At 43.0% G+C, this 19,485-nt stretch overlaps 1 protein-coding gene across 1 annotated transcript; it reads left to right on the plus strand.

Annotated features, from left to right (window-relative positions):
- Positions 1-2,504: 2,504 nt before the first annotated feature.
- Positions 2,505-16,418, plus strand: svopa (SV2 related protein a; the record flags this gene model as incomplete). Its single annotated transcript, XM_084322517.1, has 16 exons — positions 2,505-2,539; positions 3,783-3,943; positions 5,659-5,744; positions 6,339-6,437; positions 7,215-7,286; positions 7,770-7,894; positions 8,194-8,257; positions 8,771-8,896; positions 9,519-9,647; positions 9,814-9,887; positions 10,059-10,135; positions 12,338-12,442; positions 13,246-13,357; positions 13,488-13,569; positions 14,845-14,934; positions 16,197-16,418. 16 exons carry the CDS (start codon positions 2,505-2,507, stop codon positions 16,416-16,418), a joined length of 1,659 nt encoding a protein of 552 aa, XP_084178643.1.
- Positions 16,419-19,485: the final 3,067 nt, after the last annotated feature.

A 19,485-nucleotide genomic window follows, 5' to 3' on the forward strand; every position in this document is an offset into this window, starting at 1 on the left:
CCCAGTACAAGATATAAGTATGATGAACACTTTCCCACCTGATGAAACGAACCAACACAAATGTACCAAATCGAATATTTAATACAGCAAAGGGTGTATATAACATTCACTTAATTACATTTATGATTTGAAATATTGAATATGCACTTTTATGGCAAATGAGTATTCGTAGGTAAATCAACATTGAATGTCCAATCTCTGGTTGCGCAGGGAGTAAGTATACAACCTGGAATATTTAGGAAACGATAGCGATGGTACTTAAATGATTATAGCTGGATACACTAAGGGGGGGGGGGGGGTCCCGCTGGTTGTAAGACAGTAGGAGGGGGGGGTTAGAGAAGCCGCTGGCGGTATCCCATCTGGCCGACGGTGTCTTGGGAGAATCCAAAGTCTTAGACACAGTGCCCACAGAACCTCGGGCAGCAGACGAATACAGCTGGACCCTCTGTGGAACGGTATCTGCCGGTCCACAACGGAGAGACGTGGTGCGACCTCACGTGTAGAGCGCCGCCTCACCTGGAGTCCTCTCCGGGGGGTAATTCCAACACTCGACAGTGTTGGCCTTTATCCATGGAATAATCAAAGCACACAAAGCATAATCCAAGAGCCGTGGAAGGCTCGCCGTCGTCGGGTAGAGTAATCCAATATACAGGTCCAGTCGCTCTTGACCCGGAGCTCCTCGGATGCAATCACCACTAGGGGTCTGACCAGCCTGGATAAGCGTCCAGATAACGTCAGGAACGATGGGGGTACTGATAACTGTAGAACTCGAACCGAACGATGCACCATACATAAATAGACTATTATTAGCTTAATAGAATACGTCCAACTCGACGGTATGGTGCCAAACTATGACCATTCAACTATTAATCTACACGATATCTCAATGCCTATTCTGGGCCAAGTAGGCCTTACTACACCGCACGTGCTTCGTGGGGAGGCTTTTGCGTCTGTCACTCTGTTGTTGGGTAAAGAACTGGACTAAAAGAAAGTTCTACTTTACGAGCGCCATATATATATGCGCTATGAACAAATAGTACCACACGTATTTCGCCCGACATATTACTGCGCGGAACCGGGGGTTTTGCCTCGACATGTTAGGCGGCACGATTGAACTTGGACCTAGGGGTATGGCAACCTGGCGCCAGGTTCTCGTCCAATGGTAGAATGAAACTATTATGGGCTGTTTAGTAGAAACGGGGATATTCAATGCATATTGTACAAGGAATATACAGGGGATATCAAACGATATACAAATACAATTAAATATATATATATAAATAAATATACATATTCGGTTTAATCTGATCCTTCACAACACAAACGATGAACCTCAATGCATGTCGCAACAACAAACACATTGTACAACAGATTGGTAAGCTAAAATGTCAATTACTCCATTATATTACATGTAATTATTATTGTTTACATTTTACCTGAACATGATCTTAATAAGTAATGACCCATATTGTTTTCAATTTAATATGCCAACCATTCTTTAATATTCATCTCTAGCGTTTACATACAAATTAATGTATATTTTTCCATTCTCTATCGCCAAATTATATAACTGAATATAGTGATTCTACCTATACCCAGTTTATGAATGTGTTTACATTTGCTGCTCTTGGTTTTAGTAAACAATGTCTGGTAGGACATTCCTGGGGAAATCATCCAGGGCACAGTCAATACAGTGCAACAATGCAACAGTAATGACCACATATCACCAATAGATCTCACCAAAATGAGGATCTTCTGAGCAGCTCCAGACTTAACACCCGGTGGCATCACAAGTTAGAGTCTATTTCTCTGTTTTCTGGTTTTGGGAGAGAATAGCTCATGAAATAGCACATTTGAATTCTTAATTTGGGTGGTGTTCCCCTTTAAGGTTTCTTAAAATGTGTTTGTATTGCGCTAAGGTCCATCCTATAATAGAAATGTGCCTTAGAAAGAATACATTTGGTGTTGGACCACGCTGAATGTTATTGAATTAACATGCAATAGGAATTTATCAAGCCCAAACATTAGACCGATTGTTAGTTGGTGGTGGTGGCAATAGACTACTGTATGTGGGAATAATGTGCACTGATCAACAGTCACAGTAGCAGTACTGTCTATCTGTATGTCATGTATGTCATGTTATGATGAATTGAAAATGGGGAACCCTGATGTAAACAAAACTAAAGTTTTTCTCTGGTCTGCATTTCCTTAACAATTTTGTGTATTGAGCTGTACTGTATTGTACCCATTCTGCAATCTGTTAATACAATTTTCAATCAATCAATCAATCAATCAATCAATCAATCAATCAATCAATCAATCAATCAAACAGCCACAGATCCTCCTATCCACTTTCTCCATGCTGTGACGCGACGAGGGAAGCATCCCATTGGCTGTCCGCTGAGAACCAGAACTGGTCGCTGGCCGTGGTGCTGAAATCTCTGTTCGTTGAAATAATGTAATGACAATGAGGCAAAACAGAGTGGCTATCAATACACACCAAAATGGACGATGATTTGTTCCAATTGAGACAACTCCCGTGAGTAACGTATATGCTTTACAAATAAATTCCCGTTCGTTGGTTTATGTATTCTCGCCGAAAACAACACGTCGCCCATGGACACACAGCTTCTTCGTATTGTGGTCGTTTGATTAGCATAATTTATTTGGCAGAGTAGCTTATCGTTTCTTATGGAGCAGAAGGCCTGTGTGATAAAATGTATCATTCATCCCATTTGCATGAGCTGGAGAGGATCTTGTTTTAAACAGCAGCATGATGACGTGTTGAGGAGGCACTGACGTCGCAATTTGTTTACAGCATATCTAAACAATGCTTCGGAGGGGAGGTGACTGAGGTGGGTTTTCTTTGCTTACCTTGATGGCTAAGCTCAAGTTTATCTTCTTACTCTGACTTGTGTTGGCTACTTTGATCCACCCTCTATCTATCATTTCATCGGCGACTCAGTGCATGTGTGTGTAGTGTGTGTGTGTTCCTGTGGGTCGCCCATCTCGCGTGTGTGTGTTAAAAACTGCATGACAAATAAAGACTTCTAGTCTAACCAAAAAAAAATTCTAGTCTAACCAAACGTGATTCATTTAGAACGATGTGCACTTCAGCCAATTTAGCAAAAGGCTGTCCTTTTCACGTCTAACCTGGGTATGATTATGAATATTGTTCCAAAATATTACGTACATCCTATAATATGTATACTTTCCTGCCTCCACAATGGCGCCATTGTTAAAATATTCCTGGGAATCTGTATATTCTATTATGTATGACCAGCATATAACTGGAAACTGAAGGAATATAGGGCTAATAAGCCAGGCATTTCAAGGCATCTGCGTGGGTGACTTGCTGTATTCTTTCTGCCCGTGGCAAGTAGGCTACTTTCTGTAATTACAGTGATTAAGGCATCACTGACAGCCTCTGAGAACTCTCTACAGTGCTCCATCTTCAATAAGCAATCTATTATCTAAGAATGGGGAGAGATTATATGCTCCATTTATAGAAAACATGCATGTATTTATAGGTATTAGCATTCCGAGTTCACCAAGTTGTGAACAGCAGTGTGCAGAGCTGTCAGTCAGCCTGACACCATTCGCCTTCAGAAGGATATTTCCACAGGTTCACAAAACAAATAGCACAGACAGAAAAAGCTCGTGTCACCAAGGCAACATCCTCTGATACCCAGCTTTGCCATGGGATGAACCCTCTGGCAACAGCCTGGTCAGGGGCCTGCAGATTGTAGACATTGAAATCCTCCTGGGCTCCTTTCTTGCAGCGTCGTTAAGTTCCGTCGCACAGGTGAGAGCACACGGTCCGGGGATGACGCCGAGGGACACGAGAGGGAGGTCCAGGTCGATTGCAGGCAGACTGATCTGGAGTCTGTGGCACTTACAGAAGGGGCACCAGTTCCACGGGAGTTTGCCAATCCAACTGATGGTACGGCATGCCGGGACACAGTCCCCCCTCGAGATACTTTTTGGGATTTCCAAACTTAAGTCTATACACCCCAAATGACTCCATGATGTAAAACATTTTTTTTTTTTTTATAATTTTATTTTCATTTTCAACCAGCATGGATACATACAGCAGGATATGGTCAGTGTCAAAATATAGAATCATCCATTTTGGTTCCCCCCACCCCCACTCCCTCCCACCAGCCCATCCCCCCACCAGTTCCCTCCCACCAGCCCACCCCCCCTCCCAGATTCAACTACAGAAATAAGTCAAATGCAAACATAACAAAACAAAAACACATTCACATCTTCAACTTGCTCCGAGGTCCCAACATAGTCTCATAGAGTCAACTATGGAAGTGTACCCAACCTTTCATTCTCTATATACGTCAAAAAAGGTTGCCATGTCTTATAGAATCTATCCGTAGAGCCTCCTAAGGTGCATCTCATCTTTTCCAATTGCAGGAACCCCATTACATCTCTGGTCCATTGGACACGTGTGGGAGAGGCCTCCTGCTTCCACATCATAAGTATTAAACGCCGAGCAATTAGGGTAGAAAAAGCAATGATTTTCAAGTGTTTTATGTGAATAGGTATATCCTCTGGTGCCACTCCAAAGATTGCGATTATAGGTGAAGGGTCAATTTTGGTTCCAAATATTGCAGAAAAAGTATCAAATATAGATGTCCAATAGTTATATAAATTTGGACACGTCCAGAATGTATGAACGAGAGAACCCGTCATCATCTTGCACCTATTGCACAGAGGATCTGTCCCTGGATAAAACTTAGCCAACTTCTCCTTTGAGAAATGTAGACGGTGTAGCACCTTAAACTGTATAGGAGCCCATGTCTGGCACACATTGAGGAAGAGTGAACATTCCGGAGAATAGATTGCCATTGTTCATCCGAAAATTCTACAGACAGATCATCCTCCCAATGTGATTTGATAATAGTGAGAGAGGGGGAATGTAGGGTCGACAATATATCATACAATACTCCAATCGCTCCCCTTCTATATACATTAACATCTAGAAATTCATCTAAAGTAGTTTTTTCAGGCATGTTGGGAAATTTAGGATATCTGTTGCGTACAAAGTCACGAATTTGCATATAGCGGAAGAAATTAGCCCGGGGGATTTAAAACATTTCTAATCAAAGAATATCTTGAAGGCGGCTGGGTGGCGCAGCGGACATTGCGCTCGTCACCAACGCAAGAGACACCGGTATCGAATCCGGCTGTCAGCGTTGCGTCCGGCTTGGGCCGGCCGTCATACTGACTCAATTGGCAGAGTTAGCGGGTGGAAGTCGATGGGTGGTAATCTGGACGTTGTGGACAGCGACTCCTACAGGTCGGTTGGGGGACGCCTGCACAGCAGAGACAGGAAATGGCGGGGGTAGTGTGAGCCTCCCACACGTTACACCTCGCCAACGAGAGTCCGCGCTGGCAGGTGAAAAGATGTGACAGGCTGCCTCCTCGTGTATCGGAGGGGACACGTGATGCAAGGCTTCTATCCTCCCTACAACCGACCAGTGGGGGGCACATGCGAGCAACAATCAAGACAGGGGAGGGGAGAATTGGCACGGCTAAATTGGGATGGGAGAAAAATAGAAAAAAAGGAGGAGAAAAAGTGGATCACAAAAAAATAATTCTTGAATGTGGCTTTCAAGAGATTTACATTTTTTCCCATCCCCACAGATACCTTCATGGTGGAGGATGCTGTAGAGGCCATTGGCTTTGGGACGTTCCAATGGAAACTCTCCATTCTCACTGGCCTGGCGTGGGTGAGAGCGGTCACCTTCTATTAGTTATGTCTGTGGGTGCAATGGAGCATGTGTACTTCCTTCCTTCCTACATTACATTATTATTTTTCTTACCGTAGTTTTAATATTATTTGCACATCCAGGAAATCCTTTTCTGGCTGTTGGATTGAAATCCAATGTAAATAAAGAACTGAATCCAGACACTGGTGTAAATACTTCCTATGTTTGTATACTATACATTTATTCTATCTGACGTCATCTGTGTCCATGCATACATGTATTTATTTGATCATAAATCATCTATGATTATACATACATTTATTTATTTGATCTTAAATCAACTATGACTATGCATACATAATTTTGATCTTAAATCATCTATGATTATGCGTACGTGTATTTATTTGATCTTAAATCATCTATGATTATGCATACATGTATTTATTTGATCTTAAATCATCTATGATTATGCATAAAACATTTTCTTTTAATCTTTCTTTTTCCCTTTAAATCATTTCACTCTTGGCAGCATTTCAGTTCTTTAGTTGCCTTATGTTACGTAACACTAATTCCTTGTGTCCTCTGGGTCCTCCACTCTGATGATGGTTTGCTCAGATGGCTGATGCCATGGAGATGATGATCCTCAGTATCTTGGCCCCCCAGCTCCACTGTGAGTGGAGATTGCCCAGCCTGCAGGTGGCGCTGCTTACCTCGGTAATGGCAACTCGTCGTCAACATTATTATGTCATAAAAGTCTTAATAATGTTTGTAGTGCTATACACAATTGTTCTGTTGACGTTGAAATGAAAGGAAAAAAAATGGGCCTGGCACAGATCATACTCAATAACTCTCAAACCAAAGACTGAGGTACAAGACTGGTCACGGCTTTTACATATACAGTATGTGCGATGATTCAGATTCAGATTCCTTTATTGTCACTTATTTCAGTACTTTAGAGCAAGAAGAGTGAACATCTATTTATTGTGGTCCCTCGACTATAGCAGCTTCCAATAATAATAAAACAATAATTTTAGCATAGAATAAAAGAAGATGACTAAAATAAAGATGACTATATACAGTTCTAAAAAGTGTGCAGTGCAATACAATACATTTAGCATAGAATAAAAGAAGATGACTAAAATAAAGATGACTATACAGTTCTAAAAAGTGTGCAGTGCAATACAATACATTTAGCATAGAATAAAATAAGATGACTAAAATAAAGATGACTATATACAGTTCTAAAAAAGTGTGCATTGCAGACCAGGATGTAGATTCTATACTATGAAATTTGAATAACAAAATGGCTATGTACAGTTACATTTTAGCAGTGTGTAGAATGCAATGTGCAATACAGTTTTTTATCGTCAGCAACAGTGTTTCTCTAGTGTAGTCCGGTATTATCATATGTACGATATTGTCAGCCCTCTTTTTTCTGTGTTTATTTTCATGAGCAGTATCAGACAGTTGTTCTCTTTTCTTTGATTTCAGGCGGTGTTTATTGGGATGATGCTCAGCTCCTCACTATGGGGAAACATATCTGACAAGTATGGGAGAAAAACAGTGAGTTCTACCAATTGATTCCGTCTCACAGAGTAACTAGAGTTACTAGCGGACCATAAAGCATGCTGTCTGTATTCTATGTATCCTGCGCCTCTGGGATAATATTTCAGACGATTACGTTGAAACTGAGGAATTACATTCTTACAGCATTATTTAACTTTGTATGAAATGGAGCCTACATGTTTATATATATAAACTATAAAGTATTTTTTACAGCATACATCAGTATGAGTTCATGAATAGTAAACATGTCTAGGTATTAGAAGTATGGTTTTTGCAGATACATTTTCAAAAATGAAATAAACGAGTGACATCACTATGAGTCAGGGGTCAGGCAATATCGATGATTGACTATTCTCATGGGGATTCATTCACATTTGTGTGTAGTGTGTACCGAAGATAAAAAAAAACACGCTACACTAACATGAGATATCACAGTAATGTATTTTTAGCAGCTTACTGTCATTTTGACTGTGCACACAGGGTCTGAAGATAAGCGTCATGTGGACCATGTTTTACGGCCTGATGAGTGCCTTTGCACCCATCTACGGCTGGATCCTCGTCCTCCGCGCGCTGGTGGGCTTTGGCATAGGAGGAGCCCCGCAGTCGTACGTGCACCTCCATCTCTCCCCTTAACCCTTTAACTGCCACACCACAGAAGGTTAACCCTTTACTATCACACTACAGACGGTTAATGTAGTGTGATAGTAAAGGGTTAACCTTCTGTAGTGTGGCAGTGAAAGGGTTAACCCGCTGTCGTGTGGCAGTGAAAGGATTAACCTTCTGTGTATTGTCGCAGTGAAAGGGTTAACCGTTTGGTAGTGCGGCAGTGAAAAGGGTTCATTATAATACCATTGGGATGATTGGAATGATGTCTTTAACAGTGAGCTGTGTGTCTCTTTGTAAGGGTGACACTGTATGCTGAATTCCTGCCTATGAGGTCCAGAGCCACATGCATCCTGCTAATAGAGGTATATGGACAACCGTTCACAGTCACCTAACATTAGTCATCTCTCTCCAGCCACACCGCGGCCCCTCATCTCCTGCATGCAGAGCCGTGCACAGACACACCGCGGACAGGCTAAACCCCCCCCCCCCGGATAGGTCATTACCTGTCCGTGGCCAAGAGCTAAACTGGCGCAGGGCTTCTTAAAGGAAAAGTGTAGGTGTGTTTCACCATAGGGGCTGGAGCCGGTCCAAGAGCGAACAGCCCTAACGCTCTTTTATCTCCCTCATAGCGAGGCCACGCTCTCCACACACCTCAACTCTGCCCACGTGGGCTTGGAGAGCGGAGTACTTTTTAAATCGATAAGGTGTGTTTCTTTGTGGATACTACTATACATTTCCCTCTTTATATGAGATAGAATTTCAATAGAAAATAATGAAAGGTCAAACCGAACTTAAAATTAAGGGCAAAAGGGCAGGGGCTCAAAATCCATTATCCATCCAAGTTTTTCACAAAATGTATTGCTGTGTTCTCCCAGATATTCTGGGCACTGGGCACTGTGTTCGAGGTGCTGTTGGCGATCTTAGTGATGCCCACCCTGGGATGGCGCTGGCTGCTCGCTCTTTCCAACATCCCTCTCTTCATCTTTGCCATCTTTAGTTTCGTGAGTATGAGATTATCAGCAGGGATTAATACCATGGAATTGACCTATCTCAAACACAGTCCTCTTTTGTTGATCCTCCCATCACTGATCAAGAAAAGAGGTCGGAAGACGCGGTCGGGTGGCGTAGCGGAGATTGCGCTCGTCACCAATGCAAGAGGCTGCGGTCTCGACTCCCGGAGTCAGCATTGCCTGCGGCTTGGGCCGATCGTCATACTAACTCGTTTGGCTGAGTTAGCGGGAGGGAAGTCGTGGGTGGTAATCTGGCGTTGTGGACAGTGACACCTACAGGTCAGGTCTGGGCACCACGCGTTACACTTCACCAATGAGAGTCCTCGCTGCCAGGTGAAAAGAGAGCCGCTGGCTGTCTCCGCATGTGTCGGAGGAAGCATGTGGTGGACTTCAGGGTTCCCTTGTACTGACCAGTAGGGGGAACATGCGCACAACGACCAGGTAGGGGAGGGGGGGAATTGGCATAACGACTAAATTGGGATGGGAGGAAAATCATAGAAAATCAGGCGGAGAAAAAGAGGATAAAAAAAAAAAAAGAGGGCGGGGCTTGAGACAGGCCCAACAATTGATATCTATCATTATGTTTGTGGCGGTGTCTTTGCGATGTAAACAGTGGCTACCAGAAAGTGCTCGATATGACGTACTGACGGGGAACCAAGAAAAGGCTCTGGCCACCTTGAAGCGTATTGCCACGGAGAACGGAGCACCCATGCCCTTGGGAAAACTCATTGCTGCCAGACAGGTACAACCTTGTCCCTAAAGCATGTCCTGGACATAATTCATGCAGAGTCCCGGCTATAATATATATTTCTTGACTACATGTTATATTTCCCTGCATGACTGTCTGTTTCTGAATTAGGAGGACCGTGGGAAGATTCAAGATTTATTAATGTCTGTTTCTGAACTAGGAGGACCGTGGGAAGTTTCAAGATTTATTTTCGGACCAATTTCGATGGACCACGGTGCTGCTCTGGTTTATTTGGTAAATGAGTGCAAATCTTTATTATCATTTATTTTATTCATATGAAAAATGCATGCTATCACATCGCCCGTCAGCTATGTACCGTTACCTCCCCCGTGCACCTATACAGTGTTACATTAGACTTCTGTGTGGGATTTCAGAGAGCTAGTGTGGTGCTGTCTGTCTCTGCAGGTTCTCTAACGCCTTCTCATACTACGGGCTGGTGCTGCTCACCACAGAGTTGTTCCAGGAAGGGGGCGCGTGTGGAGGTGAGCAATCTACCTTGCCTATATTATGACACACACTATGCTAATATGTCTTTACTACTACGTTTAGCACTCAAGACCGAAGCACTCAAGTTCAACACTGTTTGACGAACAATCTTAACTGACCCTTAGCTGCCAGAGTCGTACCCTTCCTGCTGACTTGTTGTACAGAACTTGTATGTCGCTTTGGATAAAAGCATCAGCTAAATGACAAAATGTAAATGTCATGTCTCAAGGACAATAACTTTTAGTCTGTTAGAATCTAAACAAAAGAGAATCTTTTGCAGGCAAGGTTTGACTCACCTAAAGGGGAACTACACCCAATTTCACAATTCATACATGTTATTCTTCTGGTCTAGGACAGTCCAAAAAATATTAGTGAACATGAACTCTCTCCAAAATCCCAAAACTACAGTGCTAAAACCCAAACCTATGATGTCATCAAATAATGTCTGAAGCTGCCCCATAGACAATGAATTGGGAAAGGTGGTAAAGGTAACACTGAGAGCACTCAGGAATGTTCTGAGTTCATGGGTACATTTTCTGTTTCAGAATTGAGAATGCTACTATAGAATAAAGCTCATTTGGATATGCAAAAGATAAATGTTCTTTGAGTCCACAAAATCAGTCTCCCATTCATTGTCAATGAGCAGCTCCAGACTTTATACCTGCTGACATCACAGGTTTGAGTCTTACTTACTTTCCTAGACCATGGAAATAACACATTGGAATTATTAATCTGGGTTCCCTTTTAACAATACACGAAGTGCTTTATTTCAATTGGAAAGGTAACCAATCTTAATGAACCTCTTCCACCTGGAACCTATTTTCTGAAAATCTGCCTAAAATACATACCTACAGTAAGTAAATGGAATATTGCTCCACTTCTACAAGGTCCATTTGCATATTCTTAGTATCTAGGGACATCTATGGACCTCAGTGAATGTATTCCCAGTGTCAGATATATTGTGTCCAATACTAGGCTTGCTTAAATTGTGATGAAACAAAGGAGAATATGAATTGTGATTTTTCTTTGCATCTTTGACAGTGAATAACACCATGATAATAATGACCAAACATTAAAAACTGCCACTGATCTCATTCAGTACCTTCTTGGGATCATGTGTACAAAAATCTAAGGAAATTAATAAAGGGAAGATGATTAAACAGAAGGTTCTGTAGATACAGTACTGAATTCTCCCATCCGGACCAATGCAATTTGAAATATTATTATAGAATATAGAATAGCAGGCTTATAAATTACCTTATTATAGCCAATTTGCACATTTATATATATATACATATATTATCTTTCAAATGCCCGAGTTCAATTTGGATTTAGTATCACCAGGCGTGCATAAGAACAGATAATGAAATCTACTGTAATCTACTGTACTTTTTTATTTTCACCACAGTGCAACCGTTTTGAAATTAAATTCAGATCTAATTGTTGCTGCATGCTAACAATAGGGAAGAGAAACTAACTGCGTTTCAATATTTGTCAAAAACTTTACCTTTTGTGGTAGAATTATCCCGAATAATAAGAGTTATTGGAATAATTCATACAGAACTCTGAACCTTGAACCCCATAGAACTTTACAGGAAGTGTAGTTTTGAAAAATTCCAACGCAGATCCATAGCTCTGGATCTCCGCTACAAAATGCCCGCAAAAAAACTACAATTCCCATGATTCAAGGTTTTACAAAATGATCGCCTCTGGCGGATTATACAGACATTTCGAAGAGGAAAATCTATCTAATACACACTTTAACCTATTCCTAAACTAACGTATTGATGATAATATACATTCTAAATGCTGTTGTTACATGGTTATGTTTATACCTGAATACGTTTGAAATAAAAATCTCTACTTTTATAGAACAGTTAGAAAATATTGATTTATGACCAGATGTCATTTGCGGTCCGCCGACGGACCGCACAGGGGGAAGAGGTTAAACATAAGATTAAATTAAATGACATGAATTACTTTAATAGTTTTTATGAAACATGCCATGCTTCCATGATGAATAATTGCATGAATACATTTTCTATGTTTTTCCCCCTTTATCCACAGAGGTTCATGGTTATTTGAGTTTAAACGCCACAAAGAAACTTTATACAGCATATCACAAGTTTGCACAGCAGTAACTATATGATTGTCGTTTTCATCATTGTTGTGTGATATTGTACGGTATCTCCCTCTAGCATCCAAAGGGAATAAAAGGAAGGCCTCATGCAGTTTGGAGTGTAAATACCTCAATCCCGACGACTATAAGGACCTCCTGTGGACAACCTTGTCTGAATTCCCAGGTACACCTGAATTTATGTATGTCAAAGAATTATTCTAAATACATGGTGTGTCAAGGCTGAGGAAGAGGCGGCTTGTGCTCGAAACATCAGTGCAGGAGGATTAAAACGGGAGCTAGCTGGTGTGCGAATCTCTCTTTTTAACTATCTGTATTGTTTTGATCCAATGTGTCTTTCTTGCTGTATCCACGTGTCAACAAATGTATTTTTAACAATGATGGCCACTGAATACATCATTTATACCTGTGATGCAGTGTTGTAGCACTCGAGTGGGGACTCTGCCTCGAGTCCGAGTCCTGGACTGATTTTCAGGACTCGTGACTCGACTTGGACTTGAGCACTGATGATTCGGACTTGGACTTGGACTCAGGCATTGACTACATTCGGACTCGGAAGGTGCAGACGAGGACTCGGACTTGTTTTACACATTTATTATTTAAAGTGTAATAGACCCTAATCATTGCGAGTGCATTTGTTTGGCTATTGTGTCACAAAGTAAATAAACTCTCTTTGAAATGGTGACCGCTGTGTCATTTATGTTTAATGTAGACCTTTTTTTATTTGTATGTCATCTTTTTGACTGCCAGAGTGGAGTGGACTCAACCTTGATGACTTGGACTTGGACTCTGACTCGGGCTCTTCTTTGGTGACTCAGACTTGGACTCGGACTCGAACACTGGGGACTCGAGACTCGACTCGGACTCGAGATTTAGTGACTCGACTACAACACTGCTGTGATGAGCCATGTGATACAGCCAACAATAGAGGACACCTGTCACTCTGATTAATAAGCTCATGTTGCATAGGACTGCTGGTGACTCTGTGGGCCATTGACCGTCTGGGAAGGAGAAAGACCATGGCTCTCTGCTTCTTCATCTTCTCCCTCTGTATCATCCCACTTTACGGTTGTGTCGGGAGGTAAGGTAGTCCTTCAGACATCCACTATGCTCCTTCTCAGGTCAAACCTAACAGAATTACCGGTGGAATCGAGTAGCTGCTATTTTATGTTTCGCCAAACGATATTCCTGGTGTGGTTTCTCTGCTACAGGACGTCCATGACGGTGTTGATATTCGTTGCCAGGGCGTTCATCGCAGGAGGATTCCAGGCCGCTTATGTCTACACGCCAGAGGTAATGTCACCAGATTCAAGATTCTGAAATCTGGGCGGCCGGGTAGCGCAGTGGACTAAGCGTCTGTCTACCACAGCAGAGACAGTGGGATCGAATCCGGCTTTCTCCTATGTATCGGAGGAAGCATGTGATAGACTTCAGGGCTCCCTAGACCGGCAAGTGGGGGGCAAATGCGCGCAACGACCAGGAAGGGGAGGGGGAATTGGCATAACGACTAAATTGGGGTGGGAGAAAAATACAGAAAAATAGGAAGAGAAAAAAGTAGATAAAAAAAAAAAAGATTCTGAAATCTGCTTTCCTTTGAATCTCTGGTGAGTTTATGGTCGAGTCCCGTCGTGTAACTCTATGGGTAGAGCATGGCAGTGATACTCTATGGGTAGAGCACGGCAGTGATACTCTATGGGTAGAGCATGGCAGTGATACTCTATGGGTAGAGCATGGCAGTGATACTCTATGGGTAGAGCATGGCAGTGATACTCTATGGGTAGAGCATGGCAGTGATACTCTATGGGTAGAGCATGGCAGTGATACTCTATGGGTAGAGCACGGCAGTGATACTCTATGGGTAGAGCATGGCAGTGATACTCTATGGGTAGAGCACGGCAGTGATTCTCTATGGGTAGAGCACGGCAGTGATACTCTATGGGTAGAGCATGGCAGTGATACTCTATGGGTAGAGCACGGCAGTGATACTCTATGGGTAGAGCACGGCAGTGGTACTCTATGGGTAGAGCACGGCAGTGATACTCTATGGGTAGAGCATGGCAGTGATACTCTATGGGTAGAGCATGGCAGTGATACTCTATGGGTAGAGCATGGCAGTGATACTCTATGGGTAGAGCACGGCAGTGATACTCTATGGGTAGAGCACGGCAGTGATACTCTATGGGTAGAGCACGGCAGTGATACTCTATGGGTAGAGCATGGCAGTGATACTCTATGGGTAGAGCATGGCAGTGATACTCTATGGGTAGAGCACGGCAGTGATACTCTATGGGTAGAGCACGGCAGTGATACTCTATGGGTAGAGCACGGCAGTGATACTCTATGGGTAGAGCATGGCAGTGATACTCTATGGGTAGAGCATGGCAGTGATACTCTATGGGTAGAGCATGGCAGTGATACTCTATGGGTAGAGCACGGCAGTGATACTCTGGGTTTTCTGGAGCCTCTCAAAAGCCAAATGGCACGTTATCTCAGTTCTTTGAGGAAAAATCAAATAGCAATTCCAAGTAACACCTCATCTTCACTGTTCTCTGAAACAACTCTCTGCAGGTGTACCCGACAGCAACCAGAGCGCTGGGTCTGGGAGCGAGCAGTGGAATGGCCAGAGTCGGTGCCTTCATTACACCTTTTGTTGCACAAGTAAGACGACCGAGCATCCATCTCACCCACAGTACCGTAGATTGGAATAGGCTTCCAGCAGACATTAAATTAATAAGTCCCTATTCCACTTTTAAAGGCAAAGTAAAGAGCTGGATCAGGAGAAGCAGAACATGGGTTTAATTATATTTTATTTATCTTAGTTGTTTTTATTTATGGATAAGGTATTTTTATAAAAAAGAAATTATGATGTTTTTGGTAGATTTTTATTTGTTTGTTCTACCGGGCAGTCCGGTAGAGAGAGAGAGAGAGGAAGAACGGGAGACAGAGCGGGGGGAAGACATTCGGCAAAGGACGCCGGATCCGGGAATCGAACCCGGGTCGGCCGCTTCGCGACGCAGCGTGTTACATGGGTCGCCACTTGGGTGCCCATGGATAAGGTATTTTAATAGGTTTTTAGGGGTATCTTTTTTATTTGTATAAATAGTTTTTTATTGTATTTGATATATTTTTTTGCTGTATTTTATCTCCCTATGTTTTCCTCCCCCCTGCGTGGTGGGCACACCCTCGCTTCACCCACAGGCTCTGACAAGTGCATGTTGTATCACGCACTCATACTCTCATACACCTACACACATCCAGGCATACACTCACCAGTACATTTTACTCACAGAAATCTGAAGGACCGCAATGGAAATAAGCTGTAAGCTTTATTGTGTTTTTATCCTTTTGATAATGGTGGGCCTTATGTGTATACTTGTATATATGTTTCATTATCAATAAAGATCTCTATCTATCTATCTATCTATCTATCTACCCGCGCCTCACGAGACACCGTACTACACACACCAGTACTCACCCCTACTTCTCCTCACGAGACACCGTGCTACACACACCAGTACTCACCCCTACTTCTCCTCACTAGACACCGTGCTACACACACCAGTACTCACCCCTACTTCTCCTCACTAGACACCGTGCTACACACACCAGTACTCACCCCTACTTCTCCTCACTAGACACCGTGCTACACACACCAGTACTCACCCCTACTTCTCCTCACTAGACACCGTGCTACACACACCAGTACTCACCCCTACTTCTCCTCACTAGACACCGTGCTACACACACCAGTACTCACCCCTACTTCTCCTCACTAGACACCGTGCTACACACACCAGTACTCACCCCTACTTCTCCTCACGAGACACCGTACTACACACACCAGTACTCACCCCTACTTCTCCTCACGAGACACCGTGCTACACACACCAGTACTCACCCTTACTTCTCCTCACCACCAGGTGATGTTGGAGTCTTCCGTGTACCTGACTCTCTCGGTCTACTGCTGCTGTTGCCTGTTAGCTGCCATCGCCTCGTGCGCTCTGCCCATCGAGACCACAGGCAGGGGCCTGCAGGAGTCCAGCCACCGAGAGTGGGGCCAGGAGATGATGGGCCGGGCCTCGTCGACCCACAGCCCCGGAGGGATCCGCCACCACTCCAGCAGCCCGGGCTCCCGGGACTGAGGACAGGCCGGAGGGACGCCAACGGGGAGGTGACCGGGGGGAGAGGAGGCGGAGAGCTAGACGTCTCGGGGAGGTGACCGGGGGGAGGGGAGAGGAGGTGACCGGGGGAGGAGAGGAGGTGACCGGAGGAGGAGAGGAGGTGACCGGGGGGAGAGGAGGTGACCGGGGAAGAAGAGGAGGCAGAAAGCTAAACGTCTCACGGCCGGTCTGTATAGGCACCAAAGCTGGCTGGAGAAAGCCTGCCAACACGGTGTAATTGAAAAACATGTCTCCATGATTATAGCCTCCCACTACCATTGCCGTCATGGTTTTGTCAATGTATGATAACCACACACGGAGAGATCCAATGAAATGGACCGGGACAGTATGTCGGGATCTGGATGGTGGTAGACATGCAGGAAGCCTTCATGAACGAGGGCCACTATGCCCTTCAAGCATAGTATTTGTATTCAACATTCATATGAAGGAGGAGTGTGGGAATTAAAGGGTTAGAAGTATTACACATGATAGGGTGACATAGTGTCGGTTAATGTAATTATTTTCAAAGAGCCTTAAAATAACGGTCCTATTCAGTTAATGGTTGACAAGGATTAATATACCCTTTACCTTATCAAACAGCTGCTTTGAATATCATGTTAGAGATAAAGAGATAAGTAGACGAGGAAGATCCAATACCGCGTGGACACAAATTGCCTCTTAATAATGCACTCATTACAAATTCAACTTTATTAGAAGTGCAAGCAGTGAGTCAAGTGCAGTTTGTCACCATCAAAGTAAGCATAAGGCCATGGGATTAAATAATGTCTGGGGGCCACAGATCACAAGATACACTTCTGTTAACGCACAAGCCAGAAAGGCAACCATGAAGATAACCTAACTTGATGCATCCTGGACATAGGCATTCAGACATAGCATTCAACACGTTCACAATTCTCTCAGCACACTGTGATTTTGTATGTTACAGTGATGATGACAATGTCGTTTTACATACAATAGTTTGCACATGAATGCCCTGGAGGGTGTATGACAGCTGTTGCAAGGTTTCATTTACAAAATATTGATATCATCAAATGAAGGCACTGAAGAGTTCTTCAAATGTACTGTAGTTTTAGAGAACATCGTGTACATGAACTTTGAAGTGATGGGAAATACACAATTGTCCTAGGGCTGGGAGGTACTGTATACCATTTATGATGAAGCCACACTTGTAAAATGATACATATATATTTTTAAGTTAATCTTGAGATCAAATTTGGATTAAAATATACTCTTTTTAATGAAAAAAAAACACCATGGCAATTGTATTACAAGAAGAGACATAAAAAAAGATGTCAATCACAGTCATTTACACTGGAAAAACCAAATACCGTCAAAAATAAGAAGCTCACATTTTGTCCATATCGCCCAGCCCTAAATTATTGTATACTTGACTATTTTCACCACCCAAGACTGACTAGTACTGTACAGTGGAGATTGCTTTACACGTATTAAATCATTGAACTTGCATCAACATATTTACATGGTTTTGCAAGCTCTGTGACCCAAACCAGGGAATGCTGCACATAATTGGTCTATTTTGACACTCAACGATGCGGACGATATTATGCACACATAGTCAAGATACACATCCATGCGTAACCATTTGGAAAAAGATGGTCCATGCCATCATCACTAAGAAAAGGTAATGTCTGTAAATAGTGTAATTAATACCTGGTTTAGCTGTTGTCTTTGTTCTGAATAAAGAGGGGAAGGACTTTCCCCGGTTTCACATTGTCACACGCTGAACAAGTCTAGTTAAATTGGTAAATAAGCCACCGTGCACAGGTCCAGCAAGACTACACTACATACCTGTGTTTGCAAACGAGTTCCGCATTAAGTGTCTGTGCACAGATTCTTGTCACCCCACCGGATGTAAATGTGTACGATACAATAATAAAATTGTTTCAAAAAGGTGAAAGGTTTTTTTGTGGCGTTTTTACGGCTTAATCCCATTTTTCCAGAAGAGTTTTATAAATCTTTACATCTAACTTGTTATGCTTGTGTGTTATGGTGGTTGGTGTCCAAAACTTTAAAGCTGACGTCCTTTATTTTCCTGTTCGCTTAGTTTTTAAACGTTTTTTTCTTTAATATTGGTTCACAGATGGCGGCTAAGTGGTGCAGTGGGCAAGGTGCTCGCCACTAACGCAGGAGATGCTGGGTTCGAGCCCAGCTCTCCGCGTTGCTTCCGGCTTGGCTGGTCATTCATACTAATACAATTGTAATTTGTCAGTATTAGGGGGTGGGAAAGCCGGTGGGTGGGGATCGGACGTTGTGGACAGCGACTCCTACAGGTCGGTTGGTGCGCCTGTACAGCAGAATCAGGAAGTATCGGGGGCAGCGTGAGCCTCCCACGCGTTACTCCTCGCCACTGAGAGATCGCGCTGTGCAGGTGAAAAGATGCGACGGCTGCCTCCTCGTGTACCGGAGGGGACACGTGATGCAAGGCTTCGTCCACATTGCACACATGGTCTAACAACGTTCGAGACAGGGGAGGGTAGAATTGGATAATACGAAATTGGGATGGGAGAAAAATAGAAAATGGGGAGAAAAGTAGATAAAAAAATATATATTGTGTTTATATTGGTTTCTTTGCACTCTCCCCTAACATTTTATGTGTTGTTGAATTTTTACAATCTACTCTAATTATGGTTGAGTGATTATTACCCCCTAAGTACATGCTGATGATCATAGGTGTAGTTTTATATAGGGACGCGAAGGACATGTCTCTATCAAAGCCATGGAAACACAAATTGTCCCTACCAAAAGAATTGTAGAGTGAAAACTATAGCTTTAAGTATTATAATTCACAACATCGCGATCTTGCAAAACAGAACCTCTTTATCTGTTACGAAAGTGTAGGTTAACAGCTAAAGACACGTTGTAGCTCAGTATTTACGCTCAAATTAGTGCAAAAAAATATATTCTGTTTGCGCATTTCCTGCGCTTGCATATTAAGTGTTCCTACCTAAGCTCTAATCAAACCTACGGCTCTGCTGATGATGAATCTAGTTGCTTTGAATTACTGTAA

Source organism: Notolepis coatsorum, assembly GCF_963971535.1.
Source record: "Notolepis coatsorum genome assembly, chromosome: 10".
Taxonomy (NCBI): domain Eukaryota; kingdom Metazoa; phylum Chordata; class Actinopteri; order Aulopiformes; family Paralepididae; genus Notolepis; species Notolepis coatsorum.